This window comes from Mesoplodon densirostris, chromosome 1 (genome assembly GCF_025265405.1).
Source record: "Mesoplodon densirostris isolate mMesDen1 chromosome 1, mMesDen1 primary haplotype, whole genome shotgun sequence".
NCBI classification, from domain to species: domain Eukaryota; kingdom Metazoa; phylum Chordata; class Mammalia; order Artiodactyla; family Ziphiidae; genus Mesoplodon; species Mesoplodon densirostris.
Window position 1 is genome coordinate 211,422,818 of NC_082661.1, and position 27,063 is coordinate 211,449,880.

The window sequence follows — 27,063 nt, forward strand, 5'->3', positions numbered from 1 at the left end:
CGCACATAGCAACAAAGACCCAACGCAGCCACAAAAAACAAACAAAAACCCTAGGCTCCATCAAGAATCAAAACAAAGGGAGACAGCATACCATAACAGCTATAATGGTGGCTTTGGAGCCAGAATGTTTCGGTTGGAATCTTAGCTCCACCATTTACCACCTCTAAGACCCTACCTGACTCTCAGTTTCCTCATCTGGAAAAGGGGGATGGCAACAATACTTAACATAGGGTGGTCATAAGGATTAAATGAGATAATACATGTAAAGCATTAAAATAATACCTTGTACTTTTAATGAATAGTAGCTGTTGTTGTTGATGTTATTCTGACTTCTAAAACTGTGAAATCTCCAAGGAAATATTTTGCTGCTATTTGCCCACAGTTAAGATGATGTTCTAGGAACTAGTAAGACAGTGATTGTGTCTGCCATTACTGCACACCAATTTACATGTTTAGATAATTTACAGTTAGATAATTTTAGAATGGATCTGAGAAATTAAAAAAAATTATAACCACATTCAATTATACTTACATTTTTATACCTCCAAAGTTTGAGTTAGAAGAGGCCTCTCTAAAATGGCTCTCATTAAGCCAAAGCATAGTTGCTCTTTTTACCTGCATGTGATCTTCCTGATAAAGAGGGATTTATCTATGACAAAGAATCTTTGTTCTCACTGGTAATCTTCAATAGATTATCAAAATCTTTAGTGTAAGATCTAGTGCAATAGCATTAGGTTTTCCTGATGCTCTGAAACATGAATTCCTAGGGGAAGCACAACCCTCTACCTTCAGATCACTTTAAAACACTGTCAATGAAATACATTTATAATTACAGTGAAAACAAATGACTATTTCAGCAGAAATAAAAACCTTCAGGTTGAGGCTAAAAAATATTCAGAAAGAAAGAAGAAAAAATAAACCATAATATTATTATATACATTTAAAGATACTTCAGTTAGAAAAATGTTAGAAGACTGATTTTTTCCCAAAACAGAAAGAACCAAGATTTAAGCAACATAGGTTTTGAGAATTATAGAAAAAAGATAGTTATGTTTTACAATAAAAAGCTCTGTGAAAAGCAGGTGTGAAATGTGAGAAATTTTAGCTGATTTCCAGGGTTAAAACAAGTAGTAAAGTAACTTCAACTCCCTCGCCCGCCCCCCCCAACTTTTAAAAAAATGTTTGATCTGTGTGTTTTACAACTCTCCAAGGGCCTGAGTTTTTAATACATGTAAGTGACAAAGGGTGACTTTCAATATTGTTCAGTATTCCTCTCTAAAGCTTTAAAATAATTCCAGTTTTCAAGTTGTCCTCCACATGACTGAGGCTAGTGAATATTCATAGTCTGCTTTCACCAAAGCAGCATGCAAGTACACCGTGTTCCTTTGCTAAGGTAGTTGGGTTGCCCCTATACCTTTGGGAAACAGGAATCTGTGAAGAATGTGTTACAACTGGCAACCTACCCTAATTTTTTCAGAAGGAAAATAATAAAGGCAGTGAAGATCCAAGAGTAGAGTAACAAAAGTACCTATGACCATGGGTGCAAAGCATTTTATAGATTCTAACTTGCATCCTTTGCCCAAGGGTTTAGGGAGGGAAGGTTAAGAAATACATCAGCCATTTCCCCACTTCACTGAGATGAGGGGAAGGGGAAAATGGAACGTACAGGTCAAAATATTGGCTGAAATGTAGAAAGCTTCCATTGTAAGAGAAGTATGCTACTGGACTTTCAAACGCTCTGTAGTTGTTAACAGTGTTGGTCTTAAGAGAAACACCGACTCCATGCCTTTTGAAGGTTTTAAACTGTTTTATGTCCCAAACACTTCTCCAGGTGTGGTAAAAGAGTAGTTCATTGATGTTTTCATTTATTAAAGTTGAAGTGATACAATTCTTATTAAAAATAATGCCTTATTGCATTAACTTAATTTTAATTAGTCTTCTAAAGTTAGGATCTTTTAAAGGTAATAGGTAATTTTAAGAAATAGTAAAGAACAGATTACGTCTTTATGTAGAATTTGATAAAATTGCTCTTAGAATTGCATTAATAAAAGACAGATAAAGCCTAGTTCTGCCTCATAGAAGGCCTACCAGTGACTTTCAAAACATACAGATTTTCTATGATATAATTTACTTGGACCATTTCTGGGTGTCAGAAGAAACTGAATTTTAAGAACCACTCTCCTCAATTATAAAAATGACCTCAAATCTATAAAGAGCAAAAGCTTTGAAAAAATTAGCTTTAGACTGTGGGATTTACTTTCAATTTTTTCCCCTGGCCCCATCTCTGTTTTGGCATTGACAGCTCGGCTCAAAACTTGTTTGACCACTGAAGTACTTGAACACACTTGGAGCAAAAACAAATTTGTCTTCTAAAACTATAAAATGCCGACAAAGCCTTCAGAGAGGACACTCAAAAAAATGCCTTCTCTCAGTATACAAACAGCTCAGTCTGAAGGCTGCATGGAACACTGTTACTCAAAACAAGTTCATTATTCTAACCTTGAGCTCTGAGAGAAGGTATGTGATATATTCTCATTAACAAAGGATCAATGGCAAATTTGAATTTCTTTTTGTATCCTTCTGTTTTATGTTTTATTATGCTTAAAACTGCATAAATTAATCCATATTCAAAAAGAATTCCTGGTACTGTAAGAGGACACCTATGGAAGAGCGGGCTAGCTGTCCACCCAAGTCCGTTCCACCTTTCTTGCACAGCAATGCAGGAGCCACATGCCCAGCGACAGCGCATCCACAGCCCCTCTGGCAGGTAGACGGGGCCACGTGACTGACTTCTCTCCGACAGGCTGTGAGAAGTGGTATGTGTGTTTTCCAGGCCTGGCTAATAACCTGCCTCACCAGGTTCATGCCTTGACACTCACATATTCTCTCCCCTTGTGAGCTGGAATGGAGATGAAAACCACGAGTGCTCTGGAAGCTACTTGCTGAAGACGGCAGAGAGGCAGTTGGCCTGGGTCCCTGAAACATCGCGTGTAGCAAGTGTTCTAACTCTTCTCCTGAGCCCTAAACTGCTTTAGATTGTCATGGGAGAAAGAACTTTTACGGTGTTCAAGGCATTGCATTTTGGGTCTTTTTGTTACCCAAGTTACTCTAAGCTATACGGCAACCATTCATTCACTCCCTTTTTTTTAACTCATTTTTTTGTGAGCACTGAGCTATGCTGGGCACTGGCGTACAATGGTGGATGGGGAACTGGACAGACACCGGTCCTTGCCACTGTGACTGATGTATTTTGGTTACTGCTCCAACTGTAGTTTGTTACGCTGTTAATATTATCTTCATTTTTAAGATGGGTGCTATCTGAATAGCCCTCAGCACCCTTGGGCCATACAGCTGCCAGAGGGACCCTTTCCAAAGGTACTTCAGAAAATGACTTTTTTTCTCTTTAATCTTTGAACGGTTCCTCATCTCACTCAAGGTAAATGCTCAAGATCTAAAGACGGCTACAAAGCCTTAAGGGATCGGGCCCCTTGCTACGCCTCTGACGTCATCTCCTGCAACACTCCTTCCTCACCTCTGCTCCAACCATGGGAGCCTCGTGCGCATCCTCAAAAGGCTAGGGCTGCTCTCCCTCCACCTGGATGGTCTCTCTCCAGATATCCTGATGGCTCACTTTCTCACCTTGTCCAGGTTCCCGCACAAGCACCGTTCTCAGTGTGGCCTGATCTGAGGACTCAACCCATGCAATGGCAACCCGTAACCTCCCATCCATTTCCCATCTTACTTATCCTGCTTCACTTCTCTCCACAGCATGTGCTGCCATCTGACTATACGTTGACTTGTTTCTTATCTGCCTCATCCTTCGAGAATATAAACTTCAGGATGGCAGACAGTGTGTCTGTTTTGGTCACCATTTTGTCTTTAGTGCCTAAAACAGTGCTTGTCATATAGTTAATGGTTGTATGATGGAAGGAATGACAACTTTTAAATCAGTGGTTCAAATGGCGGGTTTTTTTACATTATATTGACACCACTCATGTAGTTTTGGACAGGAGTTCTTGCTGAGTTATACTGCATTAAAAACATGAGCTGAAACTTTCTGCATTAGGTAAATTATTGTTCCTCAGCAACAGATAAAATGGTTGGGAGGGGGACAGAGGGGAGAGTGGAGGAGTGAAAATAGGCTGGGTGGCTGTCCTGATACTCCAGAAGAGTTACAAAAAGGGCCTCAGCTATGCGATGGCAATACAAAGGGAAAAGGGGGACATATTTTTAAAGCAGTCAACGAAATCTGACGTATGACTGAAAAGTTGGAAGAAAGACTGGGAGTAAGGAAAAGGAAAGGACTTCAAAAATGACTAAGAAGATGATGATCTGATGAAATCAGATTGGTATACTGAGTGAAAAGAGACCAATGAAGAAAAGAAGATGAGTTTGATCTTCACGTGTTGACTTGGGAGGACTATCTAAGGTGAGCTGCAGAGAGCATCGCCTAAATGTTGATTTCTAAGTCATCTGTAGAGAGGTGACATCGGACAGCATGGAATTAGAGAAGCTCTCATGCAAAGTGCTGATGGAAAAGAGATATAAGGCAATTATCTGCATAACATTTACATCTAAGCATGTTCTGCTGAAGATCAGCCAGTAGAGGACACAGTAAAGAAGAATACAGTCGGGCCTCCCTGGTGGCGCAGTGGTTAAGAGTCCGCCTGCCGATGCAGGGGATGCGGGTTCGTGCCCCGGTCTGGGAGGATCCCATATGCCGCGGAGCGGCTGGGCCCGTGAGCCATGGCCACTGGGCCTGCGCATCCGGAGCCTGTGCTCCGCAACGGGAGAGGCCACAACAGTGAGAGGCCCACATACCGCAAAAAGAAAAAAAAAAAAAAAAAAAAGAAGAATACAGTCATTGAGGTAAGAAGACAAAGAGAGGTCAACATCCTGGAGGCCAAGGGAGGAAGAGTTCTGAGAAAATAAGAGTATCAAGCACCACAAGGACTTCGGGAGGTCAAGGACCAAGCGGACAACAGCACAGCGGTCTTAAAAGACCAGTTCCAACCACATGTCCACCCAGTGACACAGAGAAAGTGGTTTCTTAGAGAGGTCTTTAGATGGGTAGAATTCAGATTACAGGGGTTGAAGAGCAAGTGTGGAAAGAACTGGAAATGCAGATTGTTCAAATTTTTTTTTTTTTTTTTTTCGTTACGCGGGCCTCTCACTGTTGTGGCCCCTCCCGTTGCGGAGCACAGGCTCCGGACGCGCAGGTCCTGCGGCCATGGCTCACGGGCCCAGCCGCTCCGTGGCATGTGGGATCTTCCCAGACCAGGGCACGAACCCATGTCCCCTGCATCGGTAGGCGGACTCTCAACCACTGCGCCACCAGGGAAGCGCCATAACCTACTTTTAATGTTGAGGGAGAGTATCGTGGAATCTGAGCTCCACCACTTATGTGTGACCTTGGGCAGCTGTTTAATCTCCTGTGCCTCATTCTCCACATGTTTAGAATATTAAAAATAATAATAACTACCTTATGGATTATTGGAGGATTAAAATTGATAATATATACAAAGCACTTAAAATACACCTTGCTAAACATTTTTCACTTTATTACATAGTCTTCAGAACCGTAATTTTTATTCAGTGCATAATATTTTATTGAATTGACATACAAATGTTACTTATCTGGTCTCCTACTTTTGAACATTTAAATTGCTTCTAATTTTCCATGATTATAGATACTCAGGTGGTGAGCAAACGAATACTTACAGTCTTTTCCATATTTACAATGATGTCTCTAGAGCAGGGTGGCAGAGGTAGGATTATTAGATACACTGCATGACTGAGTTACAGCTTTTGATTCAAACTGTTAAATTGTGCCCTAGAAAGAATGTTTTTAGAGACAGAGACATTTTCTAGGCTGACAGAAATAAGCCAGGGGAGAGGAAGCAATGAAAAGTGTCTATATGAGTGAGTGAGTGAGTTTGTGTATGTGTTTGTACACGTACATGGGGTGGGGAGATGGATGTAGAAAACAGAATTTCCAAGGATACTTAACCTTCAAGTTAACCTTAGAATTTAGAAAAACCACTTCATCATTTGAGCAGGTGAGAAAATAAAATGGGTGGCCATCTAGAGAAATTCTGAAGCATGAGTGAGGGAACTGCTGAAACACAAGCTGGCCCTCTTAGCTCTTCAAAATAAACCAGGGGGCAAGGTTTCCTTCTGAGAAAGGCTGAAGAGCACAGGTGTGCGCTAGCAGTGCAAGGAGAGAGGAAAAGGTTGGGACCGTGGCCATAATTAGAGATAAGGCAGAGCGCTCGAATGCCACTCGCTAGTTTCTGAGCTCTGAATTATCTGTAGTCTCTTAGTCTCTGCCGGTCATGACAGCCCCGAGAGGAAAAAGGATAAGGGAAAGTACGCAGACAGTTCCCACTTTAGAGATTCCACATTTGCAAGATGCTTTTTTAGGTCACTGTGGCTGTGCTGTGGGCTGGTGAGATCACTGTGATATTATCACTCAAACTCTTCAGTCACTCTCTTCTCATTTTCTCTGGAAGATGGTTTGCTCCCATGTCTCCATCAACACTGCTGTTACTGAGTGACCTCCAGCTTGGTCATTCCAGTGGCTAAGTTCTCGGTCTGCTACTCGGCCAATCATCTGACCTTCTCTCCAACTCGAGATACGTGGTTCGCTTGGCATCCAGGACACCAAACACACTTCATTTTTTTCTACTTTGCTGGGGTCTCCTTTTTCTTTTTCTTTTTTTTTTTGCGGTACGCAGGCCTCTCACTGTTGTGGCCTCTCCCGTTGCGGAGCACAGGCTCCAGACGCGCAGGCTCAGTGGCCATGGCTCACGGGGCCAGCCGCTCCGCGGCATGTGGGATCTTCCCAGACCAGGGCACGAACCCGTGCCCCCTGCATCGGCAGGCGGACTCTCAACCACTGCGCCACCAGGGAAGCCCCTGGGGTCTCCTTCTTGAGTCTCCTCTCCTGGGACCTCATCAGCTCCCCATCCTTTACACGATCGTACGCCTCAGGGCTCACGGTCCCTGCGGCCACTTCCCTTTTCCGTCCATCCTCGCCCTCTCGCTCATCTCATCCAGTACACTGACTTCAGATCGCCTCTGTCTGCTGCTGGCTCCCACGATGCACCTCCAGCCAGGATACCCTCCCTAAACTCGCAGAAATCCAGCTGCTTTCCTGCTGTCTCCTCTTAGATATTTGACGGGCAGCTTAACCTTAACATGTCCAACACTGAACCACGACGTCATCACCCAAACTTCTGTCTTCTCCATCTCGGTAAACTGGCCACACAAATCTTCTAGTTGCCAAAAACCTCGGAGGCATCTTTGACTCCTCTGTTACTTTCACACCCCACAGTTATGTAATGTCAGGAAATCCTGTCAATTCTATGTTCAGAAATAGATCCAGAATCCACCTATCACCTCGTGACTACTGCAATACACGACTCCAGGAGGACCCATACACATGTTAGTCAATATGAGCAACGCCCCCTAGAGTACTGCACTGGGCAGCCTGCAAGGCAACACGTGCTGGCTCTGGTATCACCTTCGTTCACACCATCATCAGCGCAAATCTAGATTATTACAAGAGTTTCCTAACGGGTTTTCCTGCTTCTTGCCCTTGCCTGCTTACTGTCTACTTACAACACAGCAGTCAAACCAAATTTCAGTAAGTCACATCACTGGTCTACCTGGAACCCTCACATGGACTCTCATCTCACCTGGAGTAAAGGCAGAGTCCTTAACAATAATCTAGAAGGCCCTACTTAATCTGTTCTCTCGCCCCTCCAACTACCTCTTTCACTTTCCTCATTCTCTTCTAACACTAACAGTATCTTTGTGGTTTCTTGAACATTCCAGATGAGTGACTGTCTCGGGGTCTCTGCAACCTGCTGTGATAGTATGGCTTGTTTCCTTACTTCCTCTAGGTCTTTACACTCAAGTGTCAAATTCTTGGGAGTCTCCTCTGACCACTCTCTTTAAAATTGTATCCCCTGCCCTCTCACAATTCCTATCCTCATTTCTTGCTTTATTTCTTGCTTACTAGTTATCACTATCCCCTACTGGAATGTAGGCTCCGTGAGGGCAGTGATTTTTGCTTGTTTGTCTCACAGCTGTATCCCTAGATGCTGAAATATTTCCTGGCACACAGAAGGCATATAATTATGTATGTTTTTCCAGCTACAGAAACAAAAGTTTAGTCAGTGTATAAAGAACTTGAAGTGGGAGAAGGTTTTGGAGGAGAGTGGGGTAAAGTAAAAATAGAAGGTTAAAAGTAAGTGGGAAGTTAAGGTGCACTACTGCACCTTCAGCACTAGTCTAAATCCTAGTCATTGTTATGTCCCCTGGCTCTTTGCTTTGTGGTGACCTGTGAAGATGAGATTTAAAATTAATGGAATATGAGAGTCAGAAAAGATCTTTGAGAATACCCTCACTTCACAGATGAGGAAGTTTTGCTTCTGTCTCAGTTGTGTTGGCAGGGTTTTAAATTATTCATTGCAACAAAGACACGGTCCACCTAGCTCACTTATGTTAACATGTGACCTGCATAATCCTGGAATGCAGAAACTGGCAGCTAAGGTGGAGACAACCCTTTCACAGAAAAAAGACCACAATGGAATTAGGCTCTCTCCTCTAACTGTTTTTTTTTTTTTTTTTTTTTTTTTTTTTTGCGGTATGCGGGCCTCTCACTGTTGTGGCCTCCCCCGTCGCGGAGCACAGGCTCCGGACGCGCAGGCTCCGGACGCGCAGGCTCAGCGGCCATGGCTCACGGGCCCAGCCGCTCCGCGGCATATGGGATCCTCCCAGACCGGGGCACGAACCCGTATCCCCTGCATCGGCAGGCGGACTCTCAACCACTTGCGCCACCAGGGAGGCCCTCCTCTAACTGTTTTTAAACAAAGACGATGTCCACAGTTTTAGCAATCACACACATATTCTAAGGAATAAATGTACTTTCCCACTTTTATTAGCTATTACCACCTAGCTAATTAAGATACTATTCCTGGTGGAAAAAAATATTGATGAGTTAAGTTCATTTTAAAAGGGATTCAGAGAAGCACATTCTTCTCTGAGAAGCCAAGTGTCAGCCTTTTAGTCACTGTAATTCTCTTCAGCAGATAAACAAATCATGGGCCAAATAAAGAGCTAATGGAGTTAGTATCATTTAGTTTATTAAAAATGTTACTTTTCCCCCAAATAAGAATTAAGCTAGTGTTAAAAACCATTTAATGTGCAATGGCTCCAAAGCTTACATTCTGTATTGGGAGAACTGTGTCAGACACGGGTCTGAGGTGGATGACTGTCTCTGTCCATTCTAGCTGATCAATTTATTTCTAGAAACAGGGCACCAAGGCATTTGGAAGAAAATGGAATAAACATGTTTTCCCCAGATTTGTATTTATGCATATTTTATTTAGGGAATAAAATTGGGAATCTTCTCTGAGCACATGCAGAAAGTGACAATGGGAAAATGAGTGGCCCATAAGTTTTGCTAAATTTACAGAAAACCCAGCATGGAGGTAAAAACTGCTCAGAGATAAAGCAGAACAGAGGCTTTACACATTGTAAGAATGGATATTACCTATTACCTATTTTTATTAGGGACGCTAGTTTATGTTATATTATAAAATTCATCTTCAGTTTTTTTTTTTCTTTTTTTGGGTTAAATTTCTTCAAACTACAGGGAATTAGAAGACAGACTTTTGTTCTCACTTTTCAGAGAAACTGAAGCATACACAAAAAAGGATGACATATATTTATAGTTAAACTGCATAAATATTTAGTTATTGACTAAAACCACCTGCAATAACTTATGTATCAAATTAACGATCCAGAGTTCAGGTCTGAGGTAACCGTGTAGGAGATTAATTTTTTTGTTTCTGAGGAATAGAGGAAGAAAACTATTTATAGTGTACAGCTTTGAAATTAAATTTCTGAACACAAAGACAGTTGATCCTCTTCCTGTATGTATTCTTCTTTCACCTCACTTTAAGTTCAATCATTAATTTTTTTTCATATTCATATAGACAGGAACAAATAAAATGGGAGAGTATAAGGAAAACTGCTTTGACAATTTTATTCCAAAAATAAAATTTAAAAATGCTCAAAAGAATGAGAGGAAACTCAGACCTATTTCAATAACATGGAAACCGAGGCATGTGTTGCCCCTTGTTCCTTTGGCAAAATGTAATCTACCTTGGACTTGATTCTTATATTTATCAAAAAGAAAGACGTGTGTATACTTAGTAGCTCTTAAGGTCTTTTTCAGAACTCATGCTCTATAATTCCGTGAAACTCCACATTGATATTTTTTACAAAGCAAGGAAAAGAGGTGTGATATTCCCTAACTGGCCACAAGTAAAAATTGTACGGAAGTATGCACTTACCACAAGACTATCTTGGTGTTCACCGAGCTCAGAAAGTCTGGAACTGGATTTCTGACGTTTCGGTTTGCCCCTTTCTCCAATATAACCAGAAGTATTTTCATGTAATTTTTCCACTTCATGATGAGCATTCAAAATACATTCATCAAGGTTGTTGAGCCCAGAAGGAATATTTTCTTTGTTGATAAGTCCCCTTGAATTGAAAAAAGATTTAGCTTAATTTTACTTTAAAAGGTAAAAGGGACATTTAAATGACATTGCCACTGCATCACACAGAAAGTCAGAAGAGTGCTTAGAAATTCCAGGTTGCATCTTTGATCAAAATCTGAGCAGAGTGCTACTCCTAAGACCACTTGGTGCCAAATATATCACATTAAAAGAGAAATCATTCCCAGAGGCAAATTGGCAAGGGCTATGTTTCTACCAATGAACACCTTTTGTATTTGTACCAAAAGTAATCTGTATTCAAATCAGGAGAATAGTGCAAACTTACAAAGACATTTCACATAATTCATAGGTTTTATATAAATACACACACACACACACACATCTTATAAAGTAATATAATGTATGAAGAAAAATCTGAAAAGGAAATCTGTCTTTTTCTCCAGAATGGAACACTGATTCTCCCAATTGCGAAAGACATTTTAGCACAGTAGAAATGCATTAATACCTAAACCTGACTGCATTAGATAATCTTGGTAGAAATAGTATAATAAAAACTATGGAATACAAAGCATTTTAACTGAAATATGGATTCATTATTTTCCAGTACAAGTTTCTGGATGTAAGCTTATAACTAGAGTTCCTTCATGACTTAGTTTTAGACATTTTAATTATAGAATTTAATTCATTTAATGTTCTTGAAATAGTTTTCCTTAAGTATTTTAACATTCCCTTTTTTTCCCGGTACGCAGGCCTCTCACTGCTGTGGCCTCTCCCGTTGTGGAGCACAGGCTCCGGATGCGCAGGCTCAGTGGCCATGGCTCATGGGCCCAGCCGCTCCGCGGCATGTGGGATCTTCCCGGACTGGGGCATGAATCTGTGTCCCCTGCATCGGCAGGCGGACTCTCAACCACTGCGCCACCAGGGAAGCCCTAACATTCCCTTTTAAGAGGTTTTCACAAAATTAAATTACTTATCAAAATGTTTACCCTTTACTACATCACAGAACAAATTAAATCATCAGTGCAGCATCATGGCTTGGTCAGGTACAAATGAATGAGACTTTATACACTCCCTCATGGTGTGACCTTAAAGGTATCTCCCTGCAGCTAGAGGTTTTCATACTAAGTGAAGTAAGTTAGAAAGAGAAAGACAAATACCATATGATATCACTTATATATGGAATCTAAAATATGGCACTAATGAACCTACCTACAAAACAGAAACAGACTCACAGACATAGAGAACAGACTTGCGGTTGCCAAGGGAGACAGGGGGAGGTGAGGGATGGACTGGGAGTTTGGGGTTAGTAGATGCAAACTAATACACATAGAATGGATAAACAAGGTCCTACTGTATAGCACTGGGAACTATATTCAATATCTTCATATAAATCATAATGGAAAAGAATGCAAAAAAGAATATATATATGTGTGTAACTGATTCACTTTGCTGTACAGCAGAAATTAATACAACATTGTAAATCAACTATACTTCAATTTAAGAAAAATATATAAAGGTATCTCCCTAAACACCCAAAGCTGTTATCTTGAAATAAATGAGCTCCAAAGAGTAAAAATAGATGACCATATTTTACTATATTTTCCTGACCATATTTTCAGTTCAATCATATCCCCAAGTGAAAGATAACATTAAATATTTATTCTGCAATTTAAATTCATATCCTGTCTTAGACAGGCTATCATGGAGGCAACATTATGAATTAAATATTATCATAATATTTTCAAAGTTATACTATCTTTGGTGATTTTTAATACTCCATATTTAATTTAGTCTTATTTTATACAACTTTTAATGTACAAATATGTAGATTTAGTAAAATTATATAAAAGATGTATGTAACATTTATAAGAAATATCCTAAGTATAAAATAATTGAAGACATGAGGAAAAGTTGATAAGGACTCACATGCCGGCACATATACACACACGCTTAAATCTCTCCCTCCCTGCACTGGGAGCAGTGCCTTCTGTGGATGCCTACATGAGTTTGGTCTCAAATTCACAATCATTTGTTTTACTATTTAAATTTGTCTTCTTCTTTCTCTTCATATTTTCCCTAACTCCCGGGGTATAAATCCAATTGTAATTTTTTAATGGAGGAGTTTTTAGATTTGAAAGTTGTCATGGACTAAATTGTATTCCCCCAAATTCATATGTTGAAGCCCTACCACTAACGTGCCTGTATTTAGAGACAGGGCCTCTGAGGAGGTAATTAACGTTCAGCAGGAGTGGTTACTCTGTGTTTCATATTTCTCTCCCTGTCTAGCCCTTGTTCACTTTTTAAAAAAAGTTTTTATTGGAGTATAGCTGCTTTACAATGGTTCTACTGTACAGCAAAGTGAATCAGCTATATATATACATATATCCCCTCTTTTTTGGATTTCCTTCCCATTCAGGTCACCACAGAGCATTGAGTACAGGTTCCTGTGCTCTACAGTAGGTTCTCATTAGTTATCTATTTTATACATAGTATCAATATTGTATATATGTCAATCCCCATCTCCCAATTCATCCCACCCCCCTCTTCCCCCTTGGTATCCATACATCTGCTCTCTATGTCTGTATCTCTATTTCTGCTTTGCAAATAAGACTATCTATATCATTTTTTAAGATCTCACATATACGTGTTAGTGTATGATGTTTGCTTTTCTCTTTCTGACTTACTTCACTCTGTATGACAGTCTCTAGGTCCATCCCTGTCTCTACAAAGTACCCAGTTTTGTTCCTTTTAATAGCTGAGTAATATTCCATTGTATATATGTACCACATCTTCTTTATCCATTCCTCTGTTGATGAACATTTAGGTTGCTTCCATGTCCTGGCTATTGTAAATAGTGCTTCAGTGAACACTGGGGTACATGTGACTTTTTGAACTATGGTTTTCTCTGTGTATATGCCCAGTAGTGGGATTGCTGGGTCATATGGTAGTTCTATTTTTAGCTTTTTAAGGAACCTCCATACTGTTCTCCATAGTGGCTGTATCAATTTATGCTCCCACCAGCAGTGCAAGAGGGTTCCCTTTTCTCCACACCCCCTCCAGCACTTACTGTTTGTAGAATTTTTGATGATGGCCATTCTGACCGGTGTGAGGTGGTACCTCATTGTAGTTTTGATTTGCATTTCTCTAATTAGTGATGTCGAGCAGCTTTTTATGTGTCTCTTGGCCATTTGTATGTCTTCTTTGGAGAAATATCTATTTAGGTCTTCCACCCATTTTTTGATTGGGTTGTTTTTTTGATATTGAGCTTCATAAGCTGTTTGTATATTTTGGAGATTAATCCTTTGTCAGTTGCTTCATTTGAAAATATTTTCTCCCATTCTGAGGGTTGACTTTTCATCTTGTTTATGGTTTCCTTTGCTGTGCAAAAGCTTTTAAGTTTCATTAGGTCCCATTTGTTTATTTTTGTTTTCATTACTCCAGGCAGTGGATGGAAAAAGACCTTGCTGTGATTTATGTCAGAGAGTGTTTTGCCTATATTTTCCTCTAAGGGTTTTACAATATCTGGCTTTACATTTAGGTCTTTAATCCATTTTGAGTTTATTTTTGTGTATGGTGTTAGGGAGTGTTCTAATTTCATTCTCTTACACGTAGCTGTCGAGTTTTCCCAGCCCCACTTATTGAAGAGGTTGTCTTTTCTCCATTGTATAGTCTTGCCTCCTTTGTCATAGATTAGGTGACCACAGGTGTGTGGGTTTATCTGTGTAGCCCCTGTTCACTGTTTTTTTTTTTTTTTGCGGTACGTGGGCCCCTCACTGCTGTGGCCTCTCCCGTTGCAGAGCACAGGCTCCAGACACGCAGGCTCAGCGGCCATGGCTCACGGGCCCAGCCGCTCCGTGGCATGTGGGATTCTCCCGGACCGGGTCACGAACCCGTGTCCCCCGCATCAGCAGGCAGACTCTCAACCACTGTGCCACCAGGGAAGCCCCCCTGTTCACTTTTGACCTTACCCTACCATGCTCCTCCCCGGCCCGCCCCAGGTACCCACCACCACCAGGACCACTGTCCAGCTTTGTTCTACCATGCTCACTACCGCTTCCAGCCTCTGCTTGCTATCCCTCTGTCCAAACAACGAGGGTGGAAAGCACAATGTCATGACACACTAAGGATTTTAAAAATGCAGTGTTGCTACATACTGTGTGGCAAAAAGTGAGGCAGAGGCTAAGAACAGTGTTAGATGAATAATTGGTACTTGCTGTATAACACAATATAGGTGACACAGACTAATTATATACCTAAACACTTTCTATAAAGCTTAGTCAGTAGCTAATTTTAAATGTAAATATGTCCCGTATTATAATTTCTCTATTTTCTAAAGGAAATATTACAGCACCCCCTCCTATCCACCAGCTCTAAGACAAATATTTTTTAAAACGTGCTGCTTATACCACTTGAAAAGTCAGTGGGTAATATTACTGATACTTTTTAATTTCTAAAATTACATTTGTTAATATAGCTCTTAAACATCTTTATAATGTGCAGCATGGAATTTATTTACACTATTTATCTTTTGTATTTACTTTAAGCAAAGAGAAGTTGCTTTTTTTCCATCAACGTTTTGATGTAGATTATGAGTCCAGGTGAAAAGGAATGAGGCAAAGTAGGGCTTGGTTTAGTCTTTATCATTTAATAAGAATTTCAAAATAATAACTTTATAGAGACTAAATGCTACAGTAGATAAAACCTTCAGGAAAAATATGGGACTATAGTCTATTCTATATAAATTTATTTTCCTTGACAATTTAAATCATGATTATTCAATAAGATGAATGGTAATTACTCATTTGTATTTTATCAAATCTTAATGGAGAATAAAATTTGTTGTAATACTCTTCTTGAAATTCATGCTGAGAGAATGCCTTATAATTAGTCATTATAACAATAAAGAACTCAAGCATTTCCTCTTTTGTTAGACTTAAGCTCAACCTTTCTTCTACTAAAACATCATCAACTGTCAGAGCATTTACAGTAATATTCTGGTATTTAATCAGGTCAAAATAGTAGGAAAATCTGCTGGCTCATAAGCAAGTCTAATAGCCAACTGAATGTTGTCTAACAAGGAAAAAAACCACCTCTGGACAGGCATGTGGCAATTTTCTCCTCCAGTGGTTTAGGATCTCTCTAAATATTGACAAGATATTCATGAGGAAGCCATGAAATGTATTAAATCAGAGGTGGCTTCCCATAACATACAAAACATCTAGATGAAAAGGAAATATTTATTCAATCACTTATGAATTTCTAAATGCCAGCCAAGTTTAGAAGGGTCAAAATGAAAACTTAAAATTTTAACCTGAGTACTGAAATGAGAGTGTCTATAACACAATCACTAATTTGGGTGTATATATATATATATATATATATATATATGTATATATATATATTTAATTTTTATCTATTTACTTTATTTTTGTCTGTGTTGGCTCTTTGTTTCTGTGCAAGGGCTTTCTCTAGTTGCGGCGAGTAGAGGCCACTCTTCATCACGGTGCACGGGCCTCTCACTGTCGCGGTCTCTCTTGTTGCGGAGCACAGGCTCCAGACATGCAGGCTCAGTAGTTGTGGCTCACGGGCCTAGTTGATCCGTGGCATGTGGGATCTTCCCAGACCAGGGCTCGAACCCGTGTCCCCTGCACTGGCAGGTGGACTCTCAACCACTGCGCCACCAGGGAAGCCCCCGGGTGTATATTTTTAAAAGAAGAAGAGCAAATGCAAACAAGAAGTACCAATGCCAACTCACATGTCGCTGCCATGTCGAACTTCATCCTGCTCCTTGGACTGGCGTCGTCGCTGTTTGGTGGATGTGGAGAAAGATGCTGATGATGTTCCAGATTCTGAGTCCTCTGAACTTTGGCCTCCAGAGCTATTAACATCCAAAAGATGTTGTTCTACAGCTGACCGGATGGTTCTTTCTAAGAGTCTGGTAAAAAAGAATGCAGAGTCAATCAAGCAATGAAACTTATCAATAACTGCGTTTAAAAATATGTCCCCGTACATAGAAAACACACTGGTGGTGGCCAAGGGGGAAGAGGCTGGGGGAGGGATGGAGTGGGAGGCTGGGGTCAGCAGATGTAAGCTTTGATACATGGAATGGAGAAACAAGAAGGTCCTACTGTAGAGCACAGGGAACTATATTCAATAGCCTATGATAAGCCATAATGGAAAAGAATATGAAATAAGAATGTATATATATATATATATATATATATATATATATATATATGTATAACGGAATCACTTTGCTCTACAGCAGAACTTAACACAACGTTGTAAATCAACTATACTTCAATAAAAAAAAGTGCCCGTAATATTGGAAATATCAGCATTTTCCATGGAACATCTACTACAGCTTCATGAGCAAAGACAGTATGAGGCATTAGTCCCCAAATATTTGCACTGTGTATTAAAAACAAAGCTACACAGAACCAATTCCACCAATGTGATAACTGTGTTTTCCATCTCTGTGAGTCGAGGATTCCTGAAACACTCACAGCAGGTCTAGCAACAATTACAGGAGGCATTCAGGAAGTAAGGATCATTGAATATAAGGCAGAAGGAGGAAAGATTGTTTTCCTCATAGAACAATAATGGACCTATTCTTACAAAGGTGAGTTTCTTCCAGATTTACACCAGTTCTGCAGAGGAAGACAGTATGATTTACAAAGCAAACGGGCACAAATGATTTTATGAGGCCTATTATGTCTTTGGAATCCCTTTAAGATAAAATTATATAGGCAATAATGCTATTAAAAAAGAACACCTGACCAGAGCAATTACTCCTCATAACAGAATGGTAAAATCTTTCTGAACCTCTATTCAATTCAATTGTAATATATATGATTGAAGCTGTATTCATGCCAACACCCCAATGTATATTACTGGAGATGGAAGGATAGATTTACTTTGTTCAACCTGAAGAAAACAGGGAAGCTCAGGGGCTAAAAAGAGTGCATCATAAGACAGATGAGGTATCATTTTTAAAGCTATATAATCGTTCAATGTGTCTAAACCCATTTTTATCACTTCATTATTTAATTCTGAATAAGCAGGCATGAAAAATTCTAAACTGACACTCCTCAAAGCATGTTTTCCTTCACTTGATAAAAGGATCACATCCAAACTCATCAAATTGTATACATTAAGTATACAATACATTAAGTATGTGTATAGCTTTTTTGTATATACACCTCAAAAAAGCTGTTAAAATTTTAAAAAGCCACATATATATTTTATTTATTTATTTATTTGTTTGTTTGTTTGTGGTACACAGGCCTCTCACTGTTGTGGCCTCGCCCGTTGCGGAGCACAGGCTCCGGACGCGCAGGCTCAGTGGCCGTGGCTCACGGGCCCAGCCACTCTGCGGCATGTGGGATCTTCCCGGAGCAGGGCACGAACCCGCGTCCCCTGCATGGGCAGGCGGACTCTCAACCACTGCGCCACCAGGGAAGCCCCACATATATGTTTTAAAAATGGTCAGATTGAGAAACACATTCAGTTAAATAAAATGGGTTTTGAAAATTTAAGAACTTAAGATTTGCCAAATGTGGTTTTATAATAGACTCATAGTAATTTCATTAAAACTATTTTACAACAACGAGCAAGTACGGAATGACTAGGCATTAGAACTTTAATATCTAGAACTCTACATCCCAACAATTTGAGATTACCTCATAGTGGTACATAGGAAAGTGAATAAATTAATATATACATACATACCAAAGCCACACCTTTTCCAAACGTTATACGAGACATATAAGAAGTAAAGGTCATTAGGAAACAGACAAGAACACATCAGTCTTGGTATAATTCTGGAATCTCTTTATAATTCTCAAAGATAAAAGACATCAAACCTGCCCTCTGAGTGCTTCCTCACATGACAAGGAAGGGAAAAAAAAAAACCCAACTCATCCTATTAGAGCCACATTCATACCAATTAGTGTCCCTATTCTAATACTTTTCTCTTCTTCCTTATCACACATCCGCCCCTTCTCATCCGCCTGATCCCTGCTCAGGGAAGATGCTCCAAAAGGCCCACCCAGGTGCCAGCAATGTCCTATGGGTGAAGCACAACGAACAGGCAGGGGTAGATAGCTGCAGTTTAGATTTTAGTCTAAGTGCGGTTGGTCGTCTTAGGAGGAAAAAGACATGTGATAGACATAATTAACAGAGCACTGCCCCTGCCCTGTGGAAAAAGGACTTGCTGCCATCACTAACTTGTCTCCTTTTCTGTGTCCTATCAGACTGTAAAGGCCCCAAAGGCAGAGCTCAAGGCTTATTTGACATGAGACACCTAACACTATGCTTGGCCTATAGCAGGCACTCCATCAATGGAGGCTGATTCAAACGAACAAAGGAAGAAGTAAAATACACGGTTCATATTTCCACCTTTAATGGCAAGACACCTCCCAAAGCACACAGACTGCTTTGCACGTACTAACTGACTGACACGATTTTGACCAAAATAAACAGAAAGTCTCATATGTTCACACGGCTGAGGGGTCTGCAGTCACACACCCACACAGAAGCTCAAATAGGAACACTTCTTATTTGGTCTTCTCCTCTGGGTGGTTTGAAAAATCATCATTGGTTACTTATTATATTAATCTTCCAATGCTATACACCATTAGAAAAGCTTTTTTTTTTTTTTTTTTTTTTTTTTTTACTGTTTAATACATGAGAGGAGGGGAAAAAAGCCCCAAATCCGGATCACTTACTCTCCCGTTGTCGACACATTGCTGACTTGGGATACGTGGGCACTGTAGAAAAGAAGCAAAAGAAAGGAAGCCAGGTTAGACAGAGGACCAGAGAGTGCAAATCCAACGTGTGAGGGCACCCCGGGCTGAAAGTATTAGCCAGGCCCTGAATGACCCTCACATGACATTTAATTCTCCACTGACGGATGCTGATTTTCACCTGTCTCTAGATTAGAGATGGCACTGGGTGCATATTCCCAAACAGCTTCTTTTCTCCATGTTAAGATGTCCATGACGGATAGTTTCAAAGGTGACCCCTGAAAACCATCTCTGCCTCTCAGACTTTTGCCATGGCCCTAGTCTGGGGTCTTTGAATTTTCCCCAAATGTTAATACGATTGCTGCCCATGGCTTTCCTGCTACCAACTGCCCCATCCCTGCTGTCTGCAGACAGAAGCATCTTCCTAAAACTGCTCTGAACATGGAGCGGGGGCCGTAGGGGACAGAGAACAAGGAACAAACACTGTTTTCTACATGACTCTATCTGAGCCACGTTGTCTGCCTAAGTTCCTCAAGATGGAAAATACCTCAAGCTCTATAATGTTTCATCTTAACACCTAATTTATAGCCCTTTTACTGAGCTTTTATAAACTTCCTCTGTTTCCCATTTTCTCCAAAGCCTGAATTCCTTTGAAAGTATTAAAAAGTAGTCAGTAAAAAAAAAAAAAAAAAAAGTAGTCCAGATAAAACGGAATGGTGAAATGAGAGAACACTATCTGATTAGCATGCTTCAGAACTTCACCCGTTTGCCCCCCATTCTACTTTCATATAAGCACAGTGTGGGTCGAGGCTGGCATCTGTTTTAACCATATCAGTGTGAGTACTTTCTTACATTCTGCCCTGTAGTGCTTAATTGGCTTCTAAATCAAGATTCAGAAGTACCTATGTTGAAAATGAGATTAAAAAAAAATCTTCAGTGCGTGTCAAACTACAGTTTTGCCTAATAGATCTAACAGTTCTCCCATTTTTACTTTCTTCTTTGTAGAAGACACCTGAAGAAAATAAAAGCTGTTAATGACCAATACGGACGGTTGCCTTTCAATCACTCCAAGCATCCTCATTTATACTACAGAATTTTCAGCATGTGAATGTGTTGCTTTGGAATCATCTGCTTTGGAATGTGTTGCTTTGCAATCATCTGTTGCTTTGGAATCATCTGAAGTACGTGGTTCTTCCATGTACATGTATATGTGTATCTCATCCCTTTCCATTTAGAACCTAAGTGCTTCAAGGGATTGTGTAATATTTCTCCTTTTCTTTCATGACAATACTTACGAATACCACCAGCACCATACCCAGCACAGCACTCATCATCCCAGAGGTGATCGACAGACACTCACCCTTTAACCCCAGAGAATTCCTTTAGCGAAAGCTGTAGCTCTTTGTCATGGTCACAAACCACAGCCAAGTCCCAGAAAAACTGCATAAAAGAGTGCTGCTGTTCACATGAGAAACGTATGAGAAGAATCCTCATTAATAAATGAATGAACAGATAAATAAACCCGAATGCTTACTGAGTGCTGTGTTTCAGACATTGTGCTTAGTATTGTTTACATAGCTTTTCTCATTTACTGTTTACAAGAAGTCCATGAAGTAGGTACCCTTGTTTTCTTTTCCCTATTTTCAAATGAAGAGGTTAGAGAGGTTAAGTAACTCACAGTCCTAGAGCCAAGAAGTAGATGGGCTGAGATTGGAACCAAGAAAGTTTGAGCTTAGCGTCTAAGCTCCTAATCGCTACACTCGGCTTTTTGAATCCATCACTCACTAGAAGAAACACTCACGAGAGTCATCTTCCTATACGGAGGCCTGGGCTTAGGGATTTAACTTTGCTTTTAATTACAACCATGTGTGCCTCACAATACCTGCTATTCATAGAGGTTCCCAGGTTACATAACCAACAATAAATCCTTGGCTGTTCTCTGTCCTTAGCTGGAACAGGCAGTCCCTGCTTTTGATGCTGTGGCTCACCCTCTGTAAATTCAACACTGTATAATTAACTCAGGTACTCCATGTCTCACGCAGTTACACAACCTTGGTTTTGGGGGCAGGGGCCAATTTGAATAATGACTCCGGGAGAACATACAGGCGGGAAAATACAGATCTGCTAGGTACTAAAAACATGACAAAGACATATAAATATAATCAGCCAATCAGTCAGCCATGCCATCTCAGAATGAAGGGATATACTTCCTTTCCTCCCTTCTATACACTTTTGACCTGAACTTCTTTTTGCTTATTAAAGCACACACTGATATTTTTATGCTCCTTTTGGGGCAGGGGGTGGGGTAGGGAGGAGAAGATGAAAAAAGGCGAGGAAGAAAGAGACGCGGAAATGACAACAAATGGGACCAGGTTCTGAGATTCCTAACTCTCTGAGTAAGTGCTTCTCAAACTCTAATGTGCATCACAATCACCCGGGATCTTGTTCACACACAGATTCTGATACAGTAGGTCTAGGTCTAGGAAAGGGGAAGTTGAGATTTTGTATTTCTAACACATTCCCCAGTGGTTCTGATGCTGTTGATTTGTGGAGGACCACTGATTAGCAAGGTTCCAAATTCCTGCAACTAAAATTCTTTTAGACTTCAGTGACTTAGATATCACAATTGCTGTTTTTAAAGATTCTAAGTTATGAAGGTATGATTTGGAAAACATATGCTAATTGGAATGAATAAAAGGCAATACATCAACATTTCCCTCAGAGCTTAAAGAAAAATTACCTGAGCCATCTGAATCAGTCTTAAAGAGCCTTTCTCAGAATGCAAAATAAATGAATAAATCAATAATAAGACTAAGTAATTAAACCATATTGATTTTTGTTAATACATTTATCTTAGGTCAAATTTATGATAAATTTATATTTTTGTGCTTTTGTAATAGGCCTTTGGAATTTTTGGTATTACTTAATGTGTCCATACTTCCATGCTTTTAAAATAGAATTTTTCTAAAGGAAGTATTCTTTTTTTTTAATGCCAAGAAACTATTATAGAGAGAAGAAAAATTTCTCATCCAAAATACAGAAATCTGTACAACTCTGCCACAATCAATACACATGGGCTGTACAAATTCACACCAGTTCATAATTTACCAAACAAACTATGACTAAGAAGGTTCACAAAATAGATGGTGGTTTATGGAAAAGACTTTTACCCAAGTAAGTACAAGAAAAGTTACAAACCACACCTCCACTTTCTAAAAATAAGAAGTATACTTAGTCTTAGAAAACTACAAGCTAGCAAATGTACAGAGAGCTGGCTGGTGCTAACACCACACTTGAGATAGTGTCTTTTTAAGAGTCTTTTTCAAAGCCTGTTGCCACTGCAGATTCTGGTCACTTGCTACTTTCAAGGCCAAAAACACAATACAAGGTCTGACCATTTCCTCAGGTCATACTTACTAGTTTGTCTTAGGTACATTTATACATATTTAAGAGCTAGGTAAAAGTCTTGTCATAAAATTTCCAGTACTACATGTTTAAAATGTTGAGCTTCCCTGTTGAGCTGCCAAAAAGGATGACAACTTTAAGTGTCATAGTGCAAATTTTCTCTGCAAGTTCTACTGCAGAGAAAGGTTCTTTTTTTTTTTTTTTTTTCTTTCTTTTTGCGGTATGCGGGCCTCTCACTGTTGTGGCCTCTCCCGTTGCGGAGCACAGGCTCCGGATGCGCAGGCCCAGCGGCCATGGCTCACGGGCCCAGCCGCTCCGCGGCATATGGGATCCTCCCAGACCGGGGCACGAACCCGTATCCCCTGCATCGGCAGGCGGACTCTTAACCACTGCGCCACCAGGGAGGCCCGAGAAAGGTTCTTTGAAATACAGATTTGCGTTAAAGGGACTGATGTAAAAATGTAGGCATCATGTCTGGGAGAAACTGAAATCACCCTAGGACTTCTCTCCCTTGCAAATAAGGTGATCATTTACTTGGACTCACAGGCTATTAAATCATTGAAAGGTACTGTCCAAACTATGGCACTGTCACTTAAAAATGTTTTTACCTCTCTATCTTGTGCCAGATCTTCACAGCTGTGACATGGTTTAAATTCCATAATCCATCCCCCAAGAGGCGCCCACCCAAAGCAAGTATCAAATTTATCCATCCATTATAAGATGATCCATCCATTGACTATATCTTAACCTGATACAGTCATCGTATTGTAGTGTTTGGAAGTGCTTGTTCTGTCCAAGAGAAGTTCCTCCTTCCAGCTGATTCTGCTGTCTACCGTTTGCACGTTGGTACTGTTTTGGCTGCTACCTCCTGCTCGTGAGGCTTCGTACAGCACACAGATGGAGCCAACCTCTCTAATTCTGTAGGACACTTCGTAAGGGTCAACCCAGAGTGTGAGTTCACTTGGGAGAAGTCTGAACAGCTCCTGACCGCTCAGTCCAATCCCCTGTGCTGCCTGTCCAATGCGAGGATCCATTTTATGGCTGATGCGAATACAACGGTAACCCGATCCCTTGCAGGACTTTTCTGGGAACCAGTGATGTTTCTAATGTTCTCCCAGCAACTCCTGCAGGCTCTGGCGGAAGGACTGCAGCTGTCGCTCGCTCGTGAGCCCCTTGATGCGGAGGAACTTGGAGATGAACGTCTTGTTGGCGGCCATCTCGCCTATCACGGTGTTGGCCCGGGTGTAGAAGGGATGCGCGGGGTCGGCCCGGGCTCCCTCACAGGTCAGAGGGCTGAGAGAGAGGGAGGGGCAGATGGCTACACTTTTTCTCCTTTCTTTAGAGTAAAAAAGTTATTTTCGAGACAGGAGGTGGCCAGAGAGAGGAAGAGACGAGCGACCGCGGCCTGGTCACAGCGCCCGGACCTCCCAGGCCACCGCCGCCTACGGCTCTGCAGCCTCCGAAGCTCCCAACAGTTGCATTTCCAGCTCTGAGGGGCCTAAAGAAAGTATTCTGAAAAGGGAATGTTTTGCGTTGGGAATCAGAAAAGTGAAGTTCTGGTCTTGGCTCTGCAGTTAATTAGCTGCAATCACAGTCAGATTGTTGGTTAGCTTGGCTGCTTTGGGTTGGTTTCTTTTTTTCTTTTTTTTTTTTTTTTGCGGTATGCGGGCCTCTCACTGTTGTGGCCTCCCCCGTTGCGGAGCACAGGCTCCGGACGCGCAGGCTCCGGACGCGCAGGCTCCGCGGCATATGGGATCCTCCCAGACCGGGGCACGAACCCGTATCCCCTGCATCGGCAGGCGGACTCTCAACCACTTGCGCCACCAGGGAGGCCCTGGGTTGGTTTCTTCATACAGAAAATGAAAGCTTTGGTTGATGATCTCTGTGATTTTCTTTTAGCTCTAAAAGTTTATGACTATCTCAGTTTCAAGTTTATTGCCCTAAAGTTTAAATCATTACAAAAGGTTATAACTAACTGCATATTTAGTTTTATGACAGTGTCAGTCATAGGGTTTATCAGATACCAAAACGGCTTTGGTCAGGTATCCAATCACCTCCATAGTTCCTGTGGGATGTGCTTAACAATTCATCAATAACAAGATTTCTAAGAATATTTAATGTCAGAAATAGGGCCTGCTTCCATTGCTATAATCAGCTTATGGAGGTAATGTTAAGACACTAACAAAAAGACAATAAGCAAATAAGCTAAAGTGAAAGATAATGATTTTCTTCATCTACACGTAGCTTGTTTTCTATCCCCTGCAGAGAGCTAAGAATAATGAATTTTTTTCAGAGCACTTGACTGATTTGCTAAGAAAATCTCTTACTTGTAGTGTAAACACCTGAATATGGAAGAATTCATTTCCTAATGTTGATAAAGCAAGTATTCAAAACTAAAATAAATAAGCAGACTCAGCATTATGGTCACTTTCATTACCCAAGCCTACTTAAGTGATGATGCAAATGAATGTTCTCCTGGTACAGTCATTCAAAACAGATTCTAAGCCTACTCTGAAATATATTCTATGATATAGTTACATATATTTAGTCTTTATTTCTATTAGCAAAACATTTCCATAAAGTGATTATGCTCATCTATGTTAGTCTATAAAATTTGCATGTGATAAGGTGCATAAAATGCCTTTTGACAAGTGATTCTCTTATTAGATCACTTGATTTGAAATAAAGAAATCTTTCAAATCTACTGAAACCAGACATCTTGAAGAAGGATGTGTTCTCTTTTTACTGTCCTCTTACTTCAGTATATTCTCTTTTCAGTGGTGTATAAAATGCTGCCCGTAAAATATTGTTTTAGTAGGAACCATTAGGTCTAACAGAATTATCCTTTTTCTCTAGAAGATAATATTTACATTCAATTTTTTTAATGAGTAAGAATTTAAAAGACAATTATGTGATGTTTGTTTAAGCCTCAGGATGAGGATCCAGTAACTAATCATCAAACCAGAATGAAACCCTTAATTTGTCTGTTTAACAGAATACAGTATTTTTAGTATCATCTTAAAATACTAAAAGTTGATACACAGTGTCAACATTATAAGATGATTATACCACTATTTCCTTGTAACTGTATAATGAATTTGTAAATTAAAACATTTTCATGATTTTAGTTCAATTCTCTACAGTGCCATAAAATAAATACACTCAGTCCTCAATAGTTATTCACTTTGCTTTAACTTTTAGTTACGATTATCACATGCAGAAATCTTAGGGAGCATTTATAGGTATTTAGATTTTGACAAAAAATATTTATCCCCACATATTTTTATCGAAACTCACACATACTATTCCTTTAAGTATTAGGACTGATTTGAAGAAACGAATTATTCTTCATTCCTATATCTTTTTTTGTTTGTTTGTTTGTTTTGCGGTACACGGGCCTCTCACTGTTGTGGCCTCTCCCGTTGCGGAGCACAGGCTCCGGACGTGCAGGCTCAGCAGCCACGGACGGCTCACAGGCCTAGCCACTCCGCGGCATGTGGGATCTTCCTGGACCAGGGCACGAACCAGTGTCCCCTGCATCGGCAGGCGGACTCTCAACCACTGCGCCACCAGGGAAGCTCCATTCCTATATCTTGATACTGTATTAAATATTTTCTAACAAATTAAACTGAGCCCATCAAAACGTCAAAATACATTTTGTACAGCTTCTTTCGGGCCCTAATTATGGGAGTTATCAGTTTCACATATTTAGAATGTTTTGCATAAAAAGAAATTCAGAGGTTTATTTTAGTTTTTAGACTAAGGTCTTTATAAAGCAAAATTAAGAAATGAAATGGAGAGGTGACTATATATACTACACCCATTTATAGATGAGGAAATTGAGGTTCCGAGAGGTTTAGTATCTCACTCAAGTTTACACAGCTCTGATTCCATCTCATGTAATCTGGCTTCAGATATGTCCTTAATAAAAACATAATCCTTATTCTCAAATAATGCTGCTATTCACATAAATCTTTGGCTACACATCTATTTCTTTTCTTAGAATTAGAACAGATTATTAAAAGTACTTTTTGCATTCACATGGAAATTTCTTCTCAAAGTTTATGCTTTCCAGAAAACCTTTTATTTCATCTAGGTTTTCATGTTTATTAGCATAAAATTGCATGAAGTATTCTATAACCTTTTAAAAACTACTATACCCCTCACAGCAAACTTCACTTCTGATTATCAGTATTGTCCTTTTTTTTGTTTTTAAGTTTACCAGAGGTTTTCTTTTTTATTATTTTCATTTTTACTCGCAAAGAATGAGTTCCTTGATTCAAACATGAGTTCTGCTATTTTTTTTTTTTTTTTTTTTTTTTTTTTTGCGGTACACGGGCCTCTCACTGCTGTGGCCTCTCCCGTTGCGGAGCACAGGC

General features: G+C 40.1%; 1 protein-coding gene and 1 pseudogene across 8 annotated transcripts in view; both read right to left on the reverse strand.

Annotated features, from left to right (window-relative positions):
- FAM13A (family with sequence similarity 13 member A) overlaps positions 1-27,063 on the reverse strand; it is a 332,218-nt gene that overhangs the window by 47,520 nt on the left and 257,635 nt on the right. For all 8 annotated transcript variants that reach the window (XR_009533983.1, XR_009533982.1, XM_060115146.1 and 5 more), the window contains 3 exons: positions 19,262-19,303; positions 16,288-16,467; positions 10,368-10,557 (listed from right to left, as the gene is read on the reverse strand). Coding sequence is in view for 6 of the 8 variants with exons in the window: in XM_060115146.1 (XP_059971129.1) it covers positions 10,368-10,557; positions 16,288-16,467; positions 19,262-19,303 (412 nt within the window). In the remaining 2 variants the exon portion in view is untranslated. The remainder of the gene's footprint in view (positions 1-10,367; positions 10,558-16,287; positions 16,468-19,261; positions 19,304-27,063) is intronic.
- Positions 23,428-24,744, reverse strand: LOC132482524 (protein BTG1-like; annotated as a pseudogene).